This window comes from Camelus ferus, chromosome 15, assembly GCF_009834535.1.
Source record: "Camelus ferus isolate YT-003-E chromosome 15, BCGSAC_Cfer_1.0, whole genome shotgun sequence".
NCBI classification, from domain to species: domain Eukaryota; kingdom Metazoa; phylum Chordata; class Mammalia; order Artiodactyla; family Camelidae; genus Camelus; species Camelus ferus.
The window spans coordinates 50095632-50115990 of NC_045710.1; the positions used below are offsets into that span (position 1 = coordinate 50095632).

Genomic DNA, 20359 nt, shown 5'->3' on the forward strand with positions numbered 1-20359 from the left:
ATCAATATCTACCAAAGATAACACATATGTAAAACTTCTGCCCAAATGAGAATAGAAACTTTAATTCTGAAATCAAACATCATTAAAACAACTAAAAGGAGAGTAAAGGAATAATATAACAAGACCAAGAAAAAATTTATCCCAGGAATGCAAGGGTACTTCAATATTTAGGAAATGTATTAAGATAACTCACATTTACTTTGAATGCCAAAGATGAAAACCAAATTATTTTCTTAGCAGAGTCTGAAAAGACATGTCTGAATACTTAAGTGGCCAAAGGATATGGAGAATATGAATAATAATTAATGGGGTTGATTTAATAAAGATATTTTGAACCCTATTACCCCACAGAGAATAAACTTTCCTTTCAAATACCCATGAAATATTTATTAGGTAACAAACAAATCCCTCCATATATATATATCCCAAGGCACAATTTTTCCAGTCCACATTCTCAGCACTAAATAACAGGAAATGAATAGTGAAAGTAGACAAAAGCTTCAGTTACCAGGAGGAAAATATAGATTTTTATATTATCTTGTCATAAGGAGCATGAAAGAAAGTGACTGTCTATACCAGAGGTTAGCAAACGGGCCTGCAGCCTGTTTTTGTAAATAAAATTGTATTGTAGCATCACTACATGTATTTAGTTTACGTCCTGTCACTGGCTGTTTCTGTGCTATGACAGCAGAGTTGGGTAGTTGCCATGGAGACCACCAAGCCCTCAGTACTTGCCACCTAGACCTCTCCAGAATAAGTAGGCTGACCCCTGGACATTTGCACCCCAATAGAAAGTGGGCAAAGGATACTGACACCAAGGTCAGCTTCAAGGGCATGGGACCTGTGTAGTTGCCCAGGGACCCACACTCAGAAAGGCCCTGCACCTAGTTTAATACTCTGCTATCACCATCTTGACATTCTTAATAGTTTTTGAACAAGAAGACCTGCGTTTTTATTTTGCAGTGGATCCTACAAATTATATGGCTGGTCCTAATTGATCCACCATGCTTTTAAAACAAAGAAAGTGAAATAAATTATAAATATGAAAAAAAAATCTAGGGCCTATTATTAAATATATCCCAAAAGAACATGATGAAAATTCGTTTCATTTATAAAAACATACAGGTATTTCGGCAAGAGCTAATCCTGAGTGTGGGTAAGAAAATGAGCACTTTGTATCTTGCTCCTGGGAGCTGAATGATCACAACAGTGGCAAGTGAAATGCAGTGGCCACTGTCTCAGGGTAGAAATAATTTATTCTCACTATACTCATATAGAGAAAATACCTCAAAGCTGTTTCACTTGTCTTCGAAAGACCCTCCTGCCAGGGACAGGTGTTAGTGAGGAGAGGCAACTTTCTCCCAAACTAGAAAACCTAGCCCAGTGCAAGAATTTAAACACTCAGTAAATTTAAGTCTTTTAAATTTTGCCCCACCCCTACTTCTCTCACTCATAGGGCTGTGTGTTCGAGAGGGGCCTATTGTTTCTTTATTGCTTCTAAGCGAAGGGGACCTCTGACTTTTCTGGTAGCCACAGTACCATCTCTTATCTTGTCGTGGTCACCTGGTGATCATCCACAGATCACATTGGTGGCTTTGACTGGTGGCCCTTGGTTCTCATTTATCACATCTTTGTGTGCATTTCAGTTATGAGAAATACCTTGTGGACAGCTAACCAGTCTTCTGATTTCTTAGCAATAGCAACAAGAACAATTTTGTGTTGAATTTGCACCAAAAGTACCAATACCTGATTATCAGAAAATGTTTTTAGGCTTTTCCTGGTGTGTGTGTGTGTGTTGGAAAAGACAAATTGGTGGAGATGAAAGGAGTACATATTTTGATATAATATCTTTTTGATCATTCACAAGAAGAAAAAACAGTTTCCATCTTGACACAGTATATATGCATTATTTACGCATAGTTGACCTAAAGTTTCACATAGCAATACTTTCTGTTACAGTATGTAATATATCCTGATGTTTCTATTCTATTCTGTTTCATTTTTATTAAATGTTGGCCACATCCCACCTAACTGATTTGCCAAATCACTAATAGGTTGCATTCCACAGCTAACAAGTCATTGTTATCATAGTCATCAGTTAGATTCCTCGCAAGTCAGTAAATAGGTGGGGCGGGGCATCTGGGCTGGGGTCTCTGGACACAGATAGGAGCAGGGTGGGTAGCCTCCTACTCAAAGTACAGTGCTCAGTGGCCTGGTTTGGGGCTGCACTGGTATCTGAAGAAATTGGAGTGAAGGCAAGAGTGAAGGTCAAGCTTTTAGAGCAGAAGGGAGGCTTGGCCGTGACCCCAGTCAGTCATAGGAGGACAAGGGCTAAAGACTTGGGCTGGGTTTAGACCTCCAGCCAGTGAGGGTGCAGTGTGAGGCCAGGAGGAAGGAGAGGAGGGCCAAGGAAGAAGTGGGGTAGTAGGGGTGCAGGGAGAAGGGGGACAAGTGAACATGGGGCCTGTGATGTCAGAACTGATTGCTGGCCCCGCTTAGTGGTGCCTGAGGCTGCTGTACCCTTCCAGGATTTAGCTAGGGACTTGGGTGGGTCACTGAGGACGTTGGTGACTTCAGCCGGGTGGGGCTAAGGAAAAGCAGGAACTGATGGTTTTATAATTTCCATCCTGACAGCGACTCTGCTCTTCCAGGATTGAAAGACTCCTGGGTGATGGTTCCAACTGTGAGCTCTCTTTTTCCCCTTTTCGTTTGACTCTAATCCGTGTGCAAAGAGGAGAGGGATGCAGACAATTTAAACCCAATTTGGCCCACTGGATTTTTTTCTGACTCTGGTTCTGTCTGTGGCTAATGGAAAGAGCATGTGTTTTCTAAGGAGCTTAACCACAGGGAGGTGAAACTCACAGAAACACAAGGAGAATGTATTTCGGAAACCAATCAGAATGAGACTCAGGGTTCTTCTTTTGCTCCTGCTCTTTGTATATCAGACCTTTGGAAGTAACTAAGTGGTCATCTGAGGGCAATGCCAAACTCCATGCAAAATCCCTCATTGGGGATACACAGTGAATGTGGTGTCACAAAATATATTGACTTCTTACCATGTTCCAAGCACCAAAAAGGGCATGGGAAAACAAAAATTATTAAGAAACCCTGGAGCTGCCACCAGTGGTTACTTTCTTGTGGAACTAGGAGTGAGAACTGGTGGCTTGGTGTCCTGATGGTCTGGGCAACCCTTCTCAAAGTCAAGTCAGAAGATGGTGTCTTTGCTGAAACATAGCCTCCATAACTGCTTAGTGAACTGAGACTTGAGGACAGGGTTTTGGATGAAGTAGAAAAGACAGCTTTATTTCTTTGCCAGGCAAAGGAGGTTACAGTGGGCTAATGCCTCCAACACTGTGAGCCTGCTGGGGAAAGAGGGCAGGAGGGTTTACAGTAAAAGCTCAAGAGTTCAGAGGTGGAGCTAGTTTCCATAGAGATCCTATACAGGGTAACAAATTGTTGCAAAGTTGTTCTTATTTTTGCAGATGCAGTGGTCTCCTTCCCTCTGCTGGGCATGAAGTTCACCTCAGGCTTTGGGACTCTTTTAATATTCTTGTACCTAGAACAAAGGATGCATATGAAGGGGGTCCATGGGAAAATGCTCTAGAGAAAAACTTGTGCAGTTGATAAATGCTTCTAGCATTTTAGGCAGGCTGAGGCTTAGGACCTCTTGCTGTAGGCAGAGACCTGCACTTGGAACAACAGAATACAAGGAAACCATAAGGGGCTAAAAGTAACTGCAGACATGTGCAATTGGGGTGAATTATGAGCAACAAGATGCACAAAACACAAGAGGAGGGCACTGGGGTCAAAACCAGGGCTCTGAGCACCAGGAGGGGGTTGGGCAACCACCCAAGCCTCCCTCCTCTCCAGCCTAACCCGAGTCAGCAAGAGTATGAGAAAAACCCTTTAAAACATTATACAGTTAAGCAGATACAAACACCATTACAGATATCAGATGTTCACCGATGACAGTAGGTTCCTGCTTGGTTACAGTGTGAGGAGGTGTGACTCTGATTTTGAGTGGATCCAGGTATATTGAAGGAATCTTTGGACACAGAACTCTGTAGGGCTGTGTTCAAGCAGAATTCCTAGGAGGCTACTTGAATTCCAAATTTTGCTGAGACTTACACTTGTGGAACCCAGGCACGAAATCCCAAGAAGGAGCCTGAATCCTCCACACCATCCTGATACCCAGTTGGCTCATGGAAATCTTCAGGGGCTAGAATGGCATTTGTGTTAGGACTGAAGTGAGTCAAATATCTGGGACCTTTCACATCCACTGACTTACACAACATGGATATTTCAGCTCTCTTTGACCAGAGTTCGCCAGCAGTTGTGTGTTAAAAGCAATTCTAAAAAATAAAAATAAAAAACAATCCACAACAGAGTTCAGTGAAAACTCTCCCAGTACTACTTATATTTGGGCCAAGAAGGAGTTTTTATTTCTAGCTTGGGGCTTTGGTAACAATGGCTGTGTGAGCCATTACTGCCTGAAGAGAACATCAGTGCTCCATAGCTGGGACGTTAGGATCATTATTTCTTTAAAAAAATTTTTTTTAATTTTAATTGAAGTATAGTCGATTTACAATGTGTTAATTTCTGGTGTACAGCACAGTGATTCAGTTATACATACGTATTTTCCTTTTCATATTCTTTTTCATTATAGGCTATTATAAGTTATTGAATACAGTTCCCTGTGCTATATACAATAAGACCTTGTTGTTTAGGTATTTTATATATAGTAGAGTGTATCTGCTAATCCCAAACTCCTAGTTTATCCCTATCCCCTTTGTCCCCCCTAGTAACCATAAGTTTGTTTTCTATGTCTGTGAGTCTGTTTCTGTTTTGTAAACAAGTTCATTTGTGTCATTTTCTTAGATTCCACATATAAATGATAGCATATGGTATTTGTCTTTCTCTTTCTGATATACTTTATTTAGTATGATAATCTCTAGGTCCATCCATGTTGCTGCAAATGGCATTATTTTATTCTTTTTTATGGCTGAGTAGCATTCCATTGTGTACATATATCATATCTTCTTTATCCAGTTATCTGTCAATGGACATTTTGGTTGCTTCCATGCAAGATCATTAATTCTTAAACAAGTCAGCATGATAAAGAAGGATGGAGGGTGGAGAGAAGCTGGCTCTGGAGTCACTCTCTGCCACTTCCCCAACTTACACCCTCCTTCTGGTTGAGCCGTTGATTTTTCTGGGAGTAGCTACTAGGTCAGATCCCAAATCAGTAAATCAGTTTACAAAGCAAAGTGCAAGTGAGACTTGCATGTTTTGACAGTAAGTCCAAACAGAATTGAAGACCCAGCAGATCTGTCCCTATGAGAGAAGGACAGACATTGGGTTGAGATCCCAGTGGGTAGTTTCCAGAGGCCCATGGATGAAGTAGTTAGAGTTCAGAGTTAGGAGTCCAGCAGTGGCCAGTGGGTGGTGCTGAGACAGGAGAGAGGACAGTGGCACCAAGGCAGGCAAGCCCCTTGCTCCTGGGGATCTGGGTTACAAAGAAATGAGCTGCACCTCCGGTAAGCTCACCTCCATGCTAAAATCATAGCAGCAGGCACGAGGCTCTTTCCTTCTCTAAGGGGTGATTTGATCTTGGGGTAGGATAGAGCATGCATGTGGGGGTTAGGGAGCTCAGTAATTAGGACTAGAAGGATTCCAAGATGCAGATATACATAACCCTATATTCCTCTGCCTAGAAGCCGAGGCCCCTTGGCATCCCACGGTAACCCAGAGAAGACAAAACTAATTTGGTCCCAGAATCTTAGAAGGCTATGTTTCCCCTCAGTGCTTGAAAGAATAGGCTTTGTACATCTCAACTGTGTGCTAAAGTGGGTATGTTTTGGCTAAGGCTTATATAATTACGGAAGGACTGATCATGTGTACATACAAAACAACAAACCTTAATAGGGCCATTATTAGTAGAGTTGGGATGGGAGAAGTCAGCATGTCAATACCTTCTCACCACCAGTTTTATCTTGAGTCTCATTTTACTTTCTTCTTGAGAAAATACAGCCATTGCCCATTAGCAAGAAAGCTTTCCAGATAGATTTAGACTTTTCCCCACACTCCAGGATATTTCTCGGATCTTTCCCTATATCTTGCATCAAAATATCAGATGAATACCAAAATTGTCTAAATCCTACATGTCGGTCTCAGTCAGAAGAATAGTGAAAATGACATGTTTTAAGACAGAAGAATGTCTGAATTATCATTGGGTGACCCTGTTTCATAAGTAAAAGGATGTAAATTGATTTGAGGCTGTGAAATAGGGCCAATCCTTGAGAACAAAGAAATAGTAATCCAAAAGGATTTACTCCAAACCCCTGCGCCTTAAGCAGAGAGCCAAGAATAGGCCCCCAATTCTAGTTACGAGATCCTATTTCAACAACCCTTTGCCTCCCCTCCCAGTTTAATTCCCTCACTGCAGGACTTCTCTACAGAAGAGAAAATCAAATATGGGATAGAGGAACTGTGGGGAGTCCTCTCTCATCATTAGGTGTCTTACCCTACCCCTCAGTAACCAAAATCTCAGATAGCACTTGTCCAGGTCCTATGGACCAAACCATAACATTGCATTTCAGAAATGCACACAGATGAGCAATAGTCAAGGAAATCTCTTGATTCCAGTGGAAAGGAGTTGTAGAATTCTGGATTGGATCATGGCTTATAATCAGACAGGTGGTGCCTCTTTGGAAGCACATACACTGCATTGGGCCATATCTATCAAACCTTCAGTAGGACCCCCAGAACCAGAGCATCCACTCCATAGCTAACAAAGAGCAGCCAGGACCAGTCTTGAAGACCTGAAATATACAACTGAACCTTGTCTAGGAGGATGGCTGGAATTCTAATGAAAGGGTTTCTAAAGCTTTAAAAGCCCAGGGCTAGGATGCACTATTCTGGTGAGCTTTTAGGAGACTCCCAGCTTACACTAAGCTTAGAGGTCTACCGTTGATGATTAAGTAGTCCCGATCTCCAAGGAGCTGTGCTCTAGAACCTTTGATCCATCTGGGAAGGCGCCTCGGGTTCACATAGGGTCACAGGAATTGGCTGGAGCCAAGGTTATTCATCCAGACTAGGGCAGAAGAGGTGCTGTCCAGCTGGCAAAAGATCAGGAGGCGTCTGTGAGCAATCGAGGTTTCTCCTCCCCAGGCTACTCTCTCTTCCAGCCAATAAACAAGTTAAATGCTGGATAGCCAAATCGCCTTAAGACCCTCACAAGGGGAGCTTGAAAAAAAAAGTGACTGCAACCCAACCCAGTATCAAAGGAGGATGATGACCGACACTGACCTGGTTCTCAGAGAGCATGGGATGGGGGCACTGAGCCCCATCTGTGTCGGTCAAAGGTGACAGGACTACTGAGTTGGGTCTTGAAGAATGAGTAGGAGTTTGCCAGTGTGGACCTTGAGTGTCCTGAGCCAGTGGAATATAAAAAAGCTGGGAAACTGGAACAGAGGAGGTTAATTGGAAAAAGTTTATTTTTGACAAGAAGAGCCCCTGTCCCCTCCTTTCCCTGATCTCTTTCCCCATCTCCCCAACTCCTCACCCCGCTATCCTGTGGGCTCTATGCTGCTGCCGCCCGAGACTGCTTGCTTGTCCCCAAAGGACTGTTTAAATAGGCATTTCTATATTTACTAGAAGAGTTGAATGTTTTTTCAGTTACTGATTTACCATCCTTCAGGGGATTGCCTGTTCTGATGCTCTGTCTATTTTTCTATTGTTTGTCTTGTTAATTTTTACCTATCCTAGACACTAATCTTTTCCCTTTTATATTGGTTGATGACATCTCTCACTCTCTCCTTGTCTTTGAACTTGTTTATGGCATCTTGTTGTCATCCAGAATTTTAGACACTTCGGGTAGTCAAAATTATTCTTAAAAAGCAATTCCTACTTTCTGTGTCTGGTGAAGAAATCCTTCACTCACCGGATGACATTAAAATCTCTTATAATTCACCCAATGGACTGAAAGTTTTGTATTACCTATTAGGTTTTAATACATCTAGGGTTCCATTTGGTATGAGATAGTGAGCTAATTGCCTTTGTCCATTGTCACAGCATCATGTATTGAAGGGTTTATTCTCCTTCCCCAGTCTGAATCACCTCTTCCACTATATAGCATGACCTCACATGCACTGAGGTGTGGGTTCTCTTTTACTCCGTTGGCTCTACTGGTATACCATGTATCATGCATCTGGAGTCATTACATGTGACAGGGCAAGCTTTCCAACATCATTCTTTTACATTATTGCCTTGAGTACTTTTAGAACTTTAATCTTCATTTCATTTTTCAGGTTAGTTTTTGAGTTTCACAAAACATCCTTTCAGAATTTTTCCCAAAATTGAACTTATAGACGAACTTGGGGAACATGAGATAGACTTACGATAGAGAGTCTTTCAGTGTATGACCATAACATATTGTATCACTTTTGTTCAGATAAGACATATCATTTCTAGATATAAGGCAGAGAAAAATAAATTCTCCTCATAGAGATGGAATACATTCAACCAGAATGAGAATTCCTAGAGAGATTGCACCATGAAAAGGAAGGCATAAAATCTACTTTGCACAGATTCATCTTAAAGATCTATAAAACAGTCTGAAACAAAGACAAATAGTAATAATGCTCTGGAAGTTAAAATTAAGATAAAAAAATAAAAGTAACCTGAGACCAGTGGAAAATGTGTTAGCATTTAGTACAAAATGTCAGAGTACAAGAAGCAAACTGTAACCCTAACAATTACTAGAATGACAGGCAGAAATGCAGAGCTCAGCTGAAACAGATCCTTAAGTGAAAGGAAAGAGGCATCAAGGCGACAGAAGAGTGAGTTAGAACAGAAAAACTTACTACGATGTCACTAACAGATTGAGTACGAGCACTGTGAACAATACTTATAAGATGAATTAAAACTGTAGTAAGTGGTATCAATGAAACAGAAGTGAGCCTTGGGAAATAAATAAGGCCCCTTCCAAATCTAAAATTCTGTGATTCCATATGTCTTAGAGAAGGTTTGCCTCTTTTTTTAGTAAAAGGATTCCTTTTTAATAATGAAAGGCTGTCTCATTTTTCTTCCTTTATGTATTAGTACGACTAGTTACATTAGATACACTTAAATGTTGAACTGTCAATACCTTCCTGAAATAAACTCCACCAATTAATTAATTAGTATTCTTTTGGATTACTGCTGAATTAGTTTTGTGGTATTTTATTTAAGAGATTTTTCAATCTGTTTTTACAAATGAATTTGGACTCTTTGGAGGAGGGGAATTCATCTTTATCTGTTTGGGCATCTAGTTTGTGTTAATTTAATTTCAAAAAATTGGAATTGTTTTTCTTCCCTAATCGGAGGAATAATTTAAATAGCACAAAAATAACTATTTCTTAAAGCTTTGAAACTAACCTGTGAATCTGGTTGGGCCCAGAGGTTTTTTTCCAGCATCCGAGTGTGTGGAGTCGGGGTGGAAAGCAGTGAAGGTGGAGTGAAGGGAGTTCTTTAATAAGATTCTCAGAACTCCAACATTAAGCCTAAGTGCCCTTTCAAATAATTTCCATAGTTATGGAACTTTCAGATAATGAGCCCCATAGAGGATAGATCAAATGTCAAATAATAGAATAGGAAGAGAAATGACACAAGGTAAAAACAAATGAACACCTGATTAAGTCACACCTGCTTTATTTTCCTAGATCGGGAAGTGTGCTGCACCACTGGAATGAAATCTATTACTTCGTGGAACAATTGGCTCATAAATTCATCAGGTGAGAAACATAATGTATAGTTCTCATCCGTGAGTAAAACCAGCCTGTGTTTGCTATTTTACTAATTACTAACAACCTTGGGGATGCTTTTTGATGCCAAAGGTGATGAGATCTTGGAATTTGATGCTGAGATCTTGGAACAGAGACTTGACTTTGTTGCTATTTTTCCTCTTTGCTTTTATTTCCATTCTTCTCTTTTTTAAAAAAAAAAAAGCTGAAGTATAGTTGATTTATAATGCTAGTTTCCAGTGTACAGCCAAGTGGTTCAGTTTATATATGTTCTTTTTCAGATTCTTTTCCATTATAAGTTATCACAAGATATTGAATATAGTTCCCTGTGCTGTACAGTAGTTGACTTTGTTTTAATCTTTGCCACATGTTAGAATAACTTTTGGCTTCATGTTTTCAAGAGGACCGCAATTTGGTTATAAGACCAAAATTTTCACTTTCTCCCTGTCTTAGTGAATAATATCCTCCTAGAAGGATCATTAACATTTTCTTTCACCACACATCATGCTGGGGCAATCGGCTCGTTCTTGCTGGACCCCCGTGTAGAGGCCATGGTGTGTAAAGTGACCAACTCGTCCCAATTTGCCCAAAACTTCCCTGGTTTTAGCAACTGAAAGTTGCACTTCCTGGGAGTTCTCAGTCCTGGGCAAACCACGATGGTCCATCAGCCTCGCTATGTACCCTACCAGGTAGAATTCTCTGAGCATTGTCAACACTGCTTTCCAAGGGAGAATGATGCAGTTTTGAACATGATCACTATACACATCACAGGGGCCTCGGAGGTCCTATTTTTCAGTGTGTAGACACCCACTTGTGTAAGAAAGGAGGCCATTTCACCCTCCTCGGGTGCAGCCTCCAAGAGATAACACAACTGTGATAGCGTTCCTGGAAATGCTTGAAACCAGTTGTCAAAGCCTTTGGCAAAATTGTTCTTCTGATCATTGTAAATTCTAAAGCAGCTCCACTTCTCCTTGGTGGCCTCTGTAGAGTCTTCCAGCCAATGTGAGTAATCATACACTTCTTCTTTCAATCAGTTTCTTTGTCTCAAGACAGGTTTTCCTCTGAGACCAGGGTAATGACAAATGTGTTCCTTGCCAAGTCAGTTACTGGTCTCAGCATGTGCCCGCCTGCCTGATTGGAGGGAAAGCATTAGGAGGTGTCTTCTCGGTGATGCCAAAAGTTGGGACCTGCAGCAGGAAGTCCCTAAATCCAGATGAATGGAGGAAAGAGATGTGAGGAGGAGTGGGGGAGCAGGAAGTAGATGGAAAGGAGAAAAGTAAATGCATAGGTGGTATTATAAACAAAATATTTAAGAGACTCTTAGAAGCTTAGGGTTGAAAGGAGCATTTTTCAAGCTATCCTAAGGGGCTGTCACTAACCCCCAACTTGAATAGCTCTGGTGAGAAACTGCTTCCTTTTGAGGCAAACAAGCCAATTGTTGGACAATTCCAGTTTCCATGCAGATCTTTCTGTCATCGACCCACAATGTCTCATCCATCTGGAGAGATATAAAACAAATCTGCCTGCAGCCACTTACAGTATCGGCTATGTCTCTATTTGCTCTCATGGTTCTCTGTTCCCTCTAAAGCAGAGAAGTCTTTTGGAAAAGGCTTTCAAGTTAAGCAGATGCGGATTTGAATCCAAGCTCCCCTGGGCAACCATAGCAATTTGTTTACCTTGGTTGAACCCTAGTTTGCCTGTGAAAATTATAAGAGAAAACACATGCAAACCAACTGGCCCCACATCTGGCTTAGAGTAGGCACTCAACGCTTCTCTCTCCCAGTTCCTTCAGCAACTCCAGACACTTGGCTATTTTAGTTTCAAAGGAGTTAGAGGTAGGGGTGGGAGGAACTAAGAGACCACTTAATCCAATCCTGTCATTTTATAGAGGAAGAAACTGAGGATCAGAGTAATTGGCATGGCTTAATCCAGACCATGAGGCACGTTCCTCTGGCTGTCTCCTTGGGCCCTCTTTGGCTCTGGACCCCCTCAAAGCATGGCACCAAGACACCACTGCCACGCAAACTCCAAGAGGCAGGGATTGTCTTTTGTTGATTGCTGTAGCCCCCAATGCCTTGGAACAGTGCCTGACACACAGCATGCTCAATCAGTCGCATAACTTGTCACCATTTTCTTTAAACCTTCAAATTACAACTCACACTCACCACTCTCACCAAGAGCCCAGAGAAGAGCAGACAAGTGATTACCTCAAGTCCCAGTCTTCCTCTTAAAAGATGCATGTGTGCCTGTCCCATCATCTCTGGGATTCAAGTGTCCTCCTTATTTAAAGCCAGTCCCTCCATTTTAGCCCATTGTCTGCAGTCTCATCCAGGCCTTTGTTTCTCTGTTGTATTTGTCTCTACCTTTCTTCTGGCTTCATTTCCACTGTCCATAGACATAAACTAATCTCTCCTGCTCCATGTCTGAAAAGACAAAAACAAAAGACAATGAATCTCCTCATCACGTCTTCCTATACATGCTAACCTAATTCTTTACTGGTTTCTCACTCAAATATCTTTAAAGACTTTGTGGCCTCCATATATTTGCATCTCATTCATTCCTTAACCCACCACTATCTGGACTTCACCCCCACCCTCCACCTGCTTGCTCTTGGCAAAGTCCGGAAGTGATGCCCTAGAGGACAAATCCATTGAGTGCCATGCAGTGCTTGCCCTGCTGGACAGAGGAGCTTCATTGGATTCCAATTATCTCTCCTTGAAATTCTCCCCAGCATGGGCTCTCTTTTCATCTCACTGACTGGAGCCAGGCCTTTAAATCTTGGTGTTGGTTCTAGGTCGGGCTCCCTTCTCCTCTCCCGGATGATACTCTTTGAGCAATTTGATTCACATAAGTATGCTGAGGACTCCCAAACTACGTCTCCAGCCCAAACTCATATCCCAATGCCACTTGGAGACCTACATTCCCCGCATTTCAGATTCATTCTTTCCAGAACTTAACTCAACAGAAGGGAAGTAATATAACACAGGAGCTAAAAGCACACATTCTAGAATCAGAATGCTTGGTCTTCAGCCCTAGGTTGTGTGACCACTCTCCCATGTGTGACCTTGGGAAAATTATTCTTTCAGGGTCTCAATTTCCTTTTGTGGCAAATAGGAATAATAAGAGTACTGATTTCATAAAGCTGTTATAAGTTTAATGAGATAATACATGCAAATCACTTATGATAGTGCCTGGCACATAGCAAGCATAGGGTGGGCCATTATTTTATTATATTATCATGATAATTATGATTGTTATTATTATCATTTAGGACATGGTGTCCTACTGGCCCAGCACTAGGGAGGTGGTAAATGCCGCCATGACGCCGTGGACAGAGAACCCAGGTCTGGTTCAAGAGGCCAACATCCAATTTACCAGGTGTTGCTGGGGTCCCTACCAAATACTCAGCACCATGCTAAGGGTTTCCAAAGACGAGTGGTACCATACAGGACATATGGTAATGGATGTAGACTTTATCTTGGAGGCAGTATGAGCCATTGGCGGTTTTATAGCAGATGAGTGCCAAGATCTGACTTACATCTTAGGAGAAAACACTGGAAGCAGTGTGAAAAGTGAATTGGAGGAAGGAATGATGGGCAAGGTCACCAGCAAGGACACAATTCAATTGTTATGAAAAGGGGGGCAGGTCTGAGAAACATTTTAGGAAGGGGGAACTATCAGATTTGGGGCCTGATCAGGTAAGAGAGATTATTGCATTGGGAAGAAATAGGTTGGTACCATGAAGGATGAGCCAGTTGGCTGCCCAGAGAGAGCCCCACAGGATGGCACTCCAGTGGTGAACCCACTGCAGTCTGCCAGCGCATCTTGTGGACAGAAAAACATGTCTGTCCTCAGCTGAGAGTTCTTCTATCTCCCCAAGTGTGGATTTTGCATTGACGAAGTTCCCAAGCAGTGCCACAGAAAAACCATGCCCATGTATTCATTAATAATAAGTTTAACTACCAAGTGGACTAGGTATTCTTGTGGCCCATCAGCACAGGCCAACCTTCTACGGCACCCTCCTTGGGAAGCCCAGTAGAAATTAAAATTGATGATGATACTAGTTTCAGAGCAAAAGGAATTGTATGATCTTGGTGTCTGATGGCATCAAGCTGTAACAGCCTGAGACATTCTGTTCACTATAGGATACACCCAGCTGTGGTAGAGACACTCTCAAATATTTCTTGGTCTCTCCCTTTGTAAAGGCAGCAGGCAAACCAGTCTTCTAGGGACACACTTCAGACAGAGCAGAGGACAGTGATGAGTTTTCGCTTTCTTACTTGTCAAGGGGCGGTGTCAAATCAGAAGCAGCCTCCAGGAAGACAAAGCCGGTCCTCTCTTTGGTCCCCAGCTTTGAATCTGCTGCAGGCTAAATGCAACACCAGCTGTGGAGATGCCCTCTGGGTTGTAGCTAGGCAGCCACTGTGATGGAGAGGGAAGAATGTGAGGGAGCCAAGAAGGGAACGGCATTCCGCAGTCTTTCTTTCTGCCTTAAAATAATTTCTTTTCCTTTCCAGCCCACAGCTAAGAATGTCCTTTATTGTCTTCTCTACTCGAGGAACAACCCTAATGAAGCTCACAGAAGACAGGTAAGGATGGGCCCCATCCCTGTCACCACAAAACCCATCTTTCTTGGGTCCTTCTGATTTTTGTGCCCAGTGCCAGCCTTCATCTGTCAGTCACTTTAATCGAATAGTTCTCTCTTTTCACTTATGCCTTGAACTTTGCACGTTGACCCATCTGCTGGTTTACTCTGTGGTGACTTTGATGGAATTTCCTGATGTGGGTGAAATTTTACAAATGACTAAATCACACTTTTGATTGGTGACTCAGTCTGCGAACTTGGAGCAAACCAAATTCTTGGTAAGGGTGTCTATATTTTCTTTTATTTAAATTAGATTTATTTTGTGGATAAAGAGTTCAGAGATATAATAAGCATGCTGTGAGAGAAGTAAGAACTTGAAATATTATCATACGTAATTACTCAGACAGGGAATAAAAGGGGAGGGTTACGATCCCACAAAATAAAAGAAAATTTGAGTCAAATGTGGCAAAATATTGTTGACATAAAAGGATCAATTAGACCTAGCTTAACAAAAACATTATTTGGGGTTTTCCCATTTGCAGGTGAAAACTAGCAAAAACAGAGACATGTCATTTATTCCTAGCTAGGAAGATGTGTTGGAGATGACACTTTTCTGGAGTTAATGACACTTTGTCCATTTTTTAAAAAGTGGAATGGTCCACATGAGAGAAGCCCCAGGGTGGGACTATTGGGAGACTGATGTGTGGACACGTTGGAGAAAGGAAGGGAGGAATGGTAAACACGGGGGGCGGGGCAGGGAGACTTTATTCTGTGACATTCTTCTAGAAATGAGAATAGGATTAACAGGATGCAGTAAGCTTTTCTGGATTTTGCAGAGCACATCCAAGCTAGTCCTCATCCTTCTCCGTGTCTTTGTTTCCATCTGTAACAAAAAGAGCTCTCTGTACCATGGGGAAGTTTTCAAATCCTGTTACCCCTTCAGCGGTGTCTGTTAGAAGCACGCCTGCCATCTGATACGCACAGAAACTCCATTTTAATAATGGTTTTCTTATTCCGTATTAATGGAAGGAGAAATCGAGGCTTCATCATGTTCCTAAGGGTACAGAGGAGAACCCACACTAGATGCTGGCTGCACGGTCCTTCACCTCCACCTGCTGCCTTCTGTTAAACAGAGACTCATAAGCCTATGTGAAGGGGGGAGGGTATATAGCTCAGTGGTAGAGTGTATACCTAGCAGGCATGAGGTCCTGGGTTCAATCCCCAGTACCGCCATTAAATAAATAAATAAATAAACCTAATTACTGCCACCTCCCCCCACCAAAAAACTCAAACAAACAAACAAACAAAGAAGCCTGTGTGACTTTCCTTCAATATTGGCCAGAGATTTTAAGAAGCTGAGGCATTGTCTCTCGCCTATGGACCATGTGATCTCGCCATCTTTATGCAGTAATATCTCAGTCTTAATTCTGCAAACATGTCTTTTCTTTGGAGAAAACGCCCCTCTCCCCCATCCTTCACATCCTCCTACAACCTGAGGCTGCCTAGTGCCGCTTACGCTGGCCCCACTCGCTCCATGCCTGAGAGTTTGGCCAAGAGACCAAGCGGACACCTCCCTTGTGGCTATTTTGTGTGCTGCCACTCACAGCCTCTGGGAAGGTGGAGAGGTGGAGGGAGGGCACAGATTGATAAACACTATTAGAACGTCTAGGCTCTCAGACCCATTTGGTTATGCTAGTTCGAAGTAGTCATCTGAACGTTACTTTGAATCTGTTTGTGCCTTAACTTCACTACTCTTTATAACCCGAGCCAAGGAGAAGACTGAGGTTAACATCTCCACTTGGCTGGAAGCAGCATTTAATATTTAAGGGCTGCTTATGCATCAAACAACAGCCAGAAATACCTTGCTAAGGCTTTCTGGGTTTCATGTGGCGACAGCTTGGCTTAACCTACTGGCCAGCTGGCAAAGCAGGATGTGGCTCACTGACACGTCCCCAACTTCGTCAGCCTATGGAAGGACGTGGGCAAGCCATCTGTCTCTAAAATACTTTCTTCTGAGATTGACTATAAGAGATAGGCTTTCCGAACTCCCAAGCTGGTACTATTTCTGCAATACAATGACTCTCAGTGTTTCAGTTGGTCACAGGAATTTGTATACTTTTTCTATTTCTCACTTGATCTTCATAATATGGGATATTATGTCTTATTATAAGATACTAAGAAATGCATTATTATACCAGTTATGTAATAATTGAGGAAATGTACAGAATTTTTAAAAAACTTGTTCAAAAACAAGACAGAATTAGCAGAGACTCTCATTTCAACAAGAGCAACAAAAGATTTTGGGTAAATTAAAAGAAATAATATTAAAGGATACACTTGCATTCAGTTATTGGGATCAACTCCACACAGAGGAGACCATGAGAAGGTTGAAGAAATAGAATGGAAAATAAATATGTTGCGCTGAGACGTAGTAAAGAAATTACAATTAGACTAACAATACCTATCATTTGTGTTTTTTATCTGCTAAGGACTTTACATATCCTTTATTTATCCCCGTAAACCATTATTACTTTCATTTCTGATGTGGTCTCTGTGGTCATTGGATTTATTGTTTAGTATTAAGGTGTCATTTTTCACTAACAGCTTTCAAGATTTTTTTCTTTATCTTTAGTTCTCAGCAATTTGATTATGATATGTCTGGCATGGCTGCAGGGTTTTTTTGTTTGTTCATTTTGAGTTTATCCTATTTTGACTTTGCTGAATTTCTTGAATCTATAAATTTATGTCTTTCACCAAATTTGGCAAATTTGTAGCTTTTATTTTTCAAATAATTTTTCTGTACCAGTCATTTTCTCCTCTCCTTCTATGATCCCAGTGACACACGTTAGACCTTTTGATATTACTCCACATGTTCCTGAAGCTTTCTTCAATTTTTTTGCCATCTTCCATCTCTCTGTTCTTTAGACAAAATTATTTCTGTTGTTCTGTCTTCATGTTGATCGACTCTTTCCTCTGTCATCTCTTTTCTGCTGTTGAGTTCATCTACTGAATTTCTTATTACATATATTGTGTTTTTCAGGCCTAAAATATCTACTTGGTCTTTTTAAAATTTTTCTCTGCTGAGACCTTCTGTCTTTCCATTCATTTCAAGTATATTTACCTTTACCTCATGGAGCATAGTTATTATAACTCCTGTTATATAATAATTGCAGTTATTATAACTGAAAATTCTAATAGCTCAGGACAGGCATCTTAATTATCTTCTCCCTTAAGAATGGGTCACAATTTCTAGATGATTTTGTGTGTTAAGCAATTTTAGATTGTCTTCTAAAAATTTTTAATATTATGTTGTTGGGACTCTGAGTCATGTTCAGATCCTTTAAAGAATGTTGATTTTTTTTTTTTCTTTGCTTTAGTAGGTAATCACCCTAGCTAGGTTCAGACCACAAGTTCTATCTCTTCTTCTGTGGGTGGTAGTTTTCATTTTGTTTCAGGTTTTCAAAGACTTTGTTAAGCTGCTTTCGGTCTGTCCTGCACATGTGTAGCTCAGAGATGAGCCTGGGACCTATACAGCTTCCTACATAGAATAGAGGGATCCCCTTCTCCAGCTCTCTCCTCTCCAGCACTCCCCACAGACTGCTTTTCCCACTGATGCCCCCCCCCCTTTTCAAGTTCTCTAGCAAGAAAAATGGAGTTTCTCTTGGAGTTTTGGTCACCACATTGCTATATGCAGTTCTGTACTGAGGCCCCCCTTGGGGCAAAGCTAGGAGTAACAGAAGAAAATTAGAGATGGGATTCCCTCCACATTCTTTGAACCACAGGAGCCCCTTTTTCCAGGGGCCAGAAATACGAGGGCTTTCTTGGCCTTTTAGGTAACATCTCAACCTACTGCCCTGTGATTGAGGTCCACCTTCAGATTAAAGCTATGAGGAAAGAAAATTAGGAATTTATCTTTGTGTGGGTTACCTCTCCAGGTTTTAACTCTCCAATCCACCTGCTGTTTTTGCTTTTCAGAGTTTCATTATGCTTGGTTTTTAAATTTTGTCCTGAGTTGTTATAATCAACAGAACAAAGAGCCTAGAGCAAGTTTACTCCATTTTGCTTCTGTGGATTCAGTTTTACAGATAAGGACACCGAGATTCAGAGAGCTTACATAACTTGCTAAAATCAAATAATTAAAATGTCAGGTCTGGTATTCTGATTTTGGATTCAGTCCAACTCATGTGCTTTGTATTATATCATGTTGCTCTTTCAAGATTTCTTAGCTTCATCAGTTTGCAAAACAATTGACAAACTGTAACACATTTTTTAGATTTCTTCCTTAGCATAATGAAGGATCAGTGTTAATTTAAGTACCATTAAAATAAATTATTTTAGTGTTAACGACTGCACATGATTCCCTAAAAACTCCCTGGGTAGTCTTTTTCCTGATCTTAATTGAAATACTTGAAATGTTTCATCATTTGGAAATGACATCATGCCAAGGAAGTCCAACTCTTCCTTTAAAAGAAACCAGGAACAGATACTCAATTTAATCAGATGCATTTTGGGCATCTATTGAGCTCATATATTTTCTTTGACCTATGAATACAGCAAAATGCATTAAATAGATTCTTTTAATATTGGGTCATTCTTTCATTTCTGGTTACACTTCGTTGTGATGTATTATTATTTTAATGTAGAGTTGAATTCTATTTTCTGTATTTCATTCAGAAATTTAGTATCAATATTCATACTTGTGACTGGGCTGCTGCTGTCCTTTTTATGACTACCTTTATTTATAGTATTTTACACATGTATTTTTTTACATTTGGATCATTATTTGTTCTAGAATGTATTCTAATGTAAGGTATGAGGTCAAGATCATCTTTTTTCTTCAAGTGTTTAGCCGGTTTTTCCAACACCATTTACTGAATAATCTTCTACTACCAATTGGAAAAGTTAAACTCTTTCATAGACTTGGGGCCACTGCTGAATTTTCTATTCTGATGCACTGCATTTCTGTCTGTTCTTATGCTAGGGCCACATTATTTTAATTAGTTTTAACACCTGTAAGACAAAATCCTTCCTTACTTCTAATCCTGAGTGAAAATCTTCCTGGTCTTTAGTGGGTTTTTTGCTACCACATGCATTGTAAATAATTTTTTTATGTTCTAAAATATTCCTGAGTTTTTCACTTGAATTACATGAAGAGTACAGAATAATCTTGACAAAAATGGCATGGCCTTTTTACTGTACTGATTTTCTTATTTAAGACTGTTTTACTTTTTTATTTCCCCCAGCGAGGTTTTGATATTTTCTTTAGATCAATCTCATGCTGGGTTTGTTAAGGTTATTCTTAGACATTATGAAGTTTTGCTTTCATTGTGAGTGAATTTTTTTTTCTGTTTTATTTTTGAAATTATTCTTCACTGCAGAGCAGGTAACCTATAATTTGGGGTCCATGGGCTTTTAATGAACTCCACAAAATGATTTTTTAAAAATTGCAAGTCAGAGAGATTGTAGTTTGCAACAGAAGAAGGCCTATGGCCCCAGAAGAGTTAAGGAACATTGGTTTGGGGGAAATCTGTTTTATAGGTTTATTTCTTATCCCATCTGAAACATTTTGTTAGTTCTCATACTTTGCCAGTTAATTTTAGAGTGGTTTCTAGTAAGATGGTTGTATTATTTATAATTAATGGTAACTTCTGTTCTCTTTTCTCATATTTATAGCTATTACATTTTCTTGTGTATCTTATTATATTGACTAAAATTTTCAAAACTTAATGGACTTGTGTTTCACAGTTATGTACTTTATTAGACGTTGACTTCATAGAGTTTTTTTATCTACTATACTAAGGAATGATTCTTCAATTGCAAGTGTACTAAAACATTTTTATCTGAAATAAATGTTGCTTTATTAAATGCCCTTTTGTCATGACAAAAAACTATATTTTTCTTCTTTTATTTTTTTCTTTGCCCTGTCTATGTGAAAATTCTAAATCAAAAGATTGCCTTGATAAGAAACTAACCTTGCATTCCTGAAATAACT

General features: G+C 40.5%; 1 protein-coding gene across 1 annotated transcript in view; it reads left to right on the forward strand.

Moving 5' to 3' along the window:
* ANTXR1 (ANTXR cell adhesion molecule 1) overlaps window positions 1–20359 on the forward strand; it is a 218427-nt gene that overhangs the window by 14331 nt on the left and 183737 nt on the right. Inside the window, exons 2-3 of the mRNA XM_032497718.1 lie at window positions 9702–9773; window positions 14300–14371. Of these exons, the coding sequence (XP_032353609.1) occupies window positions 9702–9773; window positions 14300–14371 (144 nt within the window). The remainder of the gene's footprint in view (window positions 1–9701; window positions 9774–14299; window positions 14372–20359) is intronic.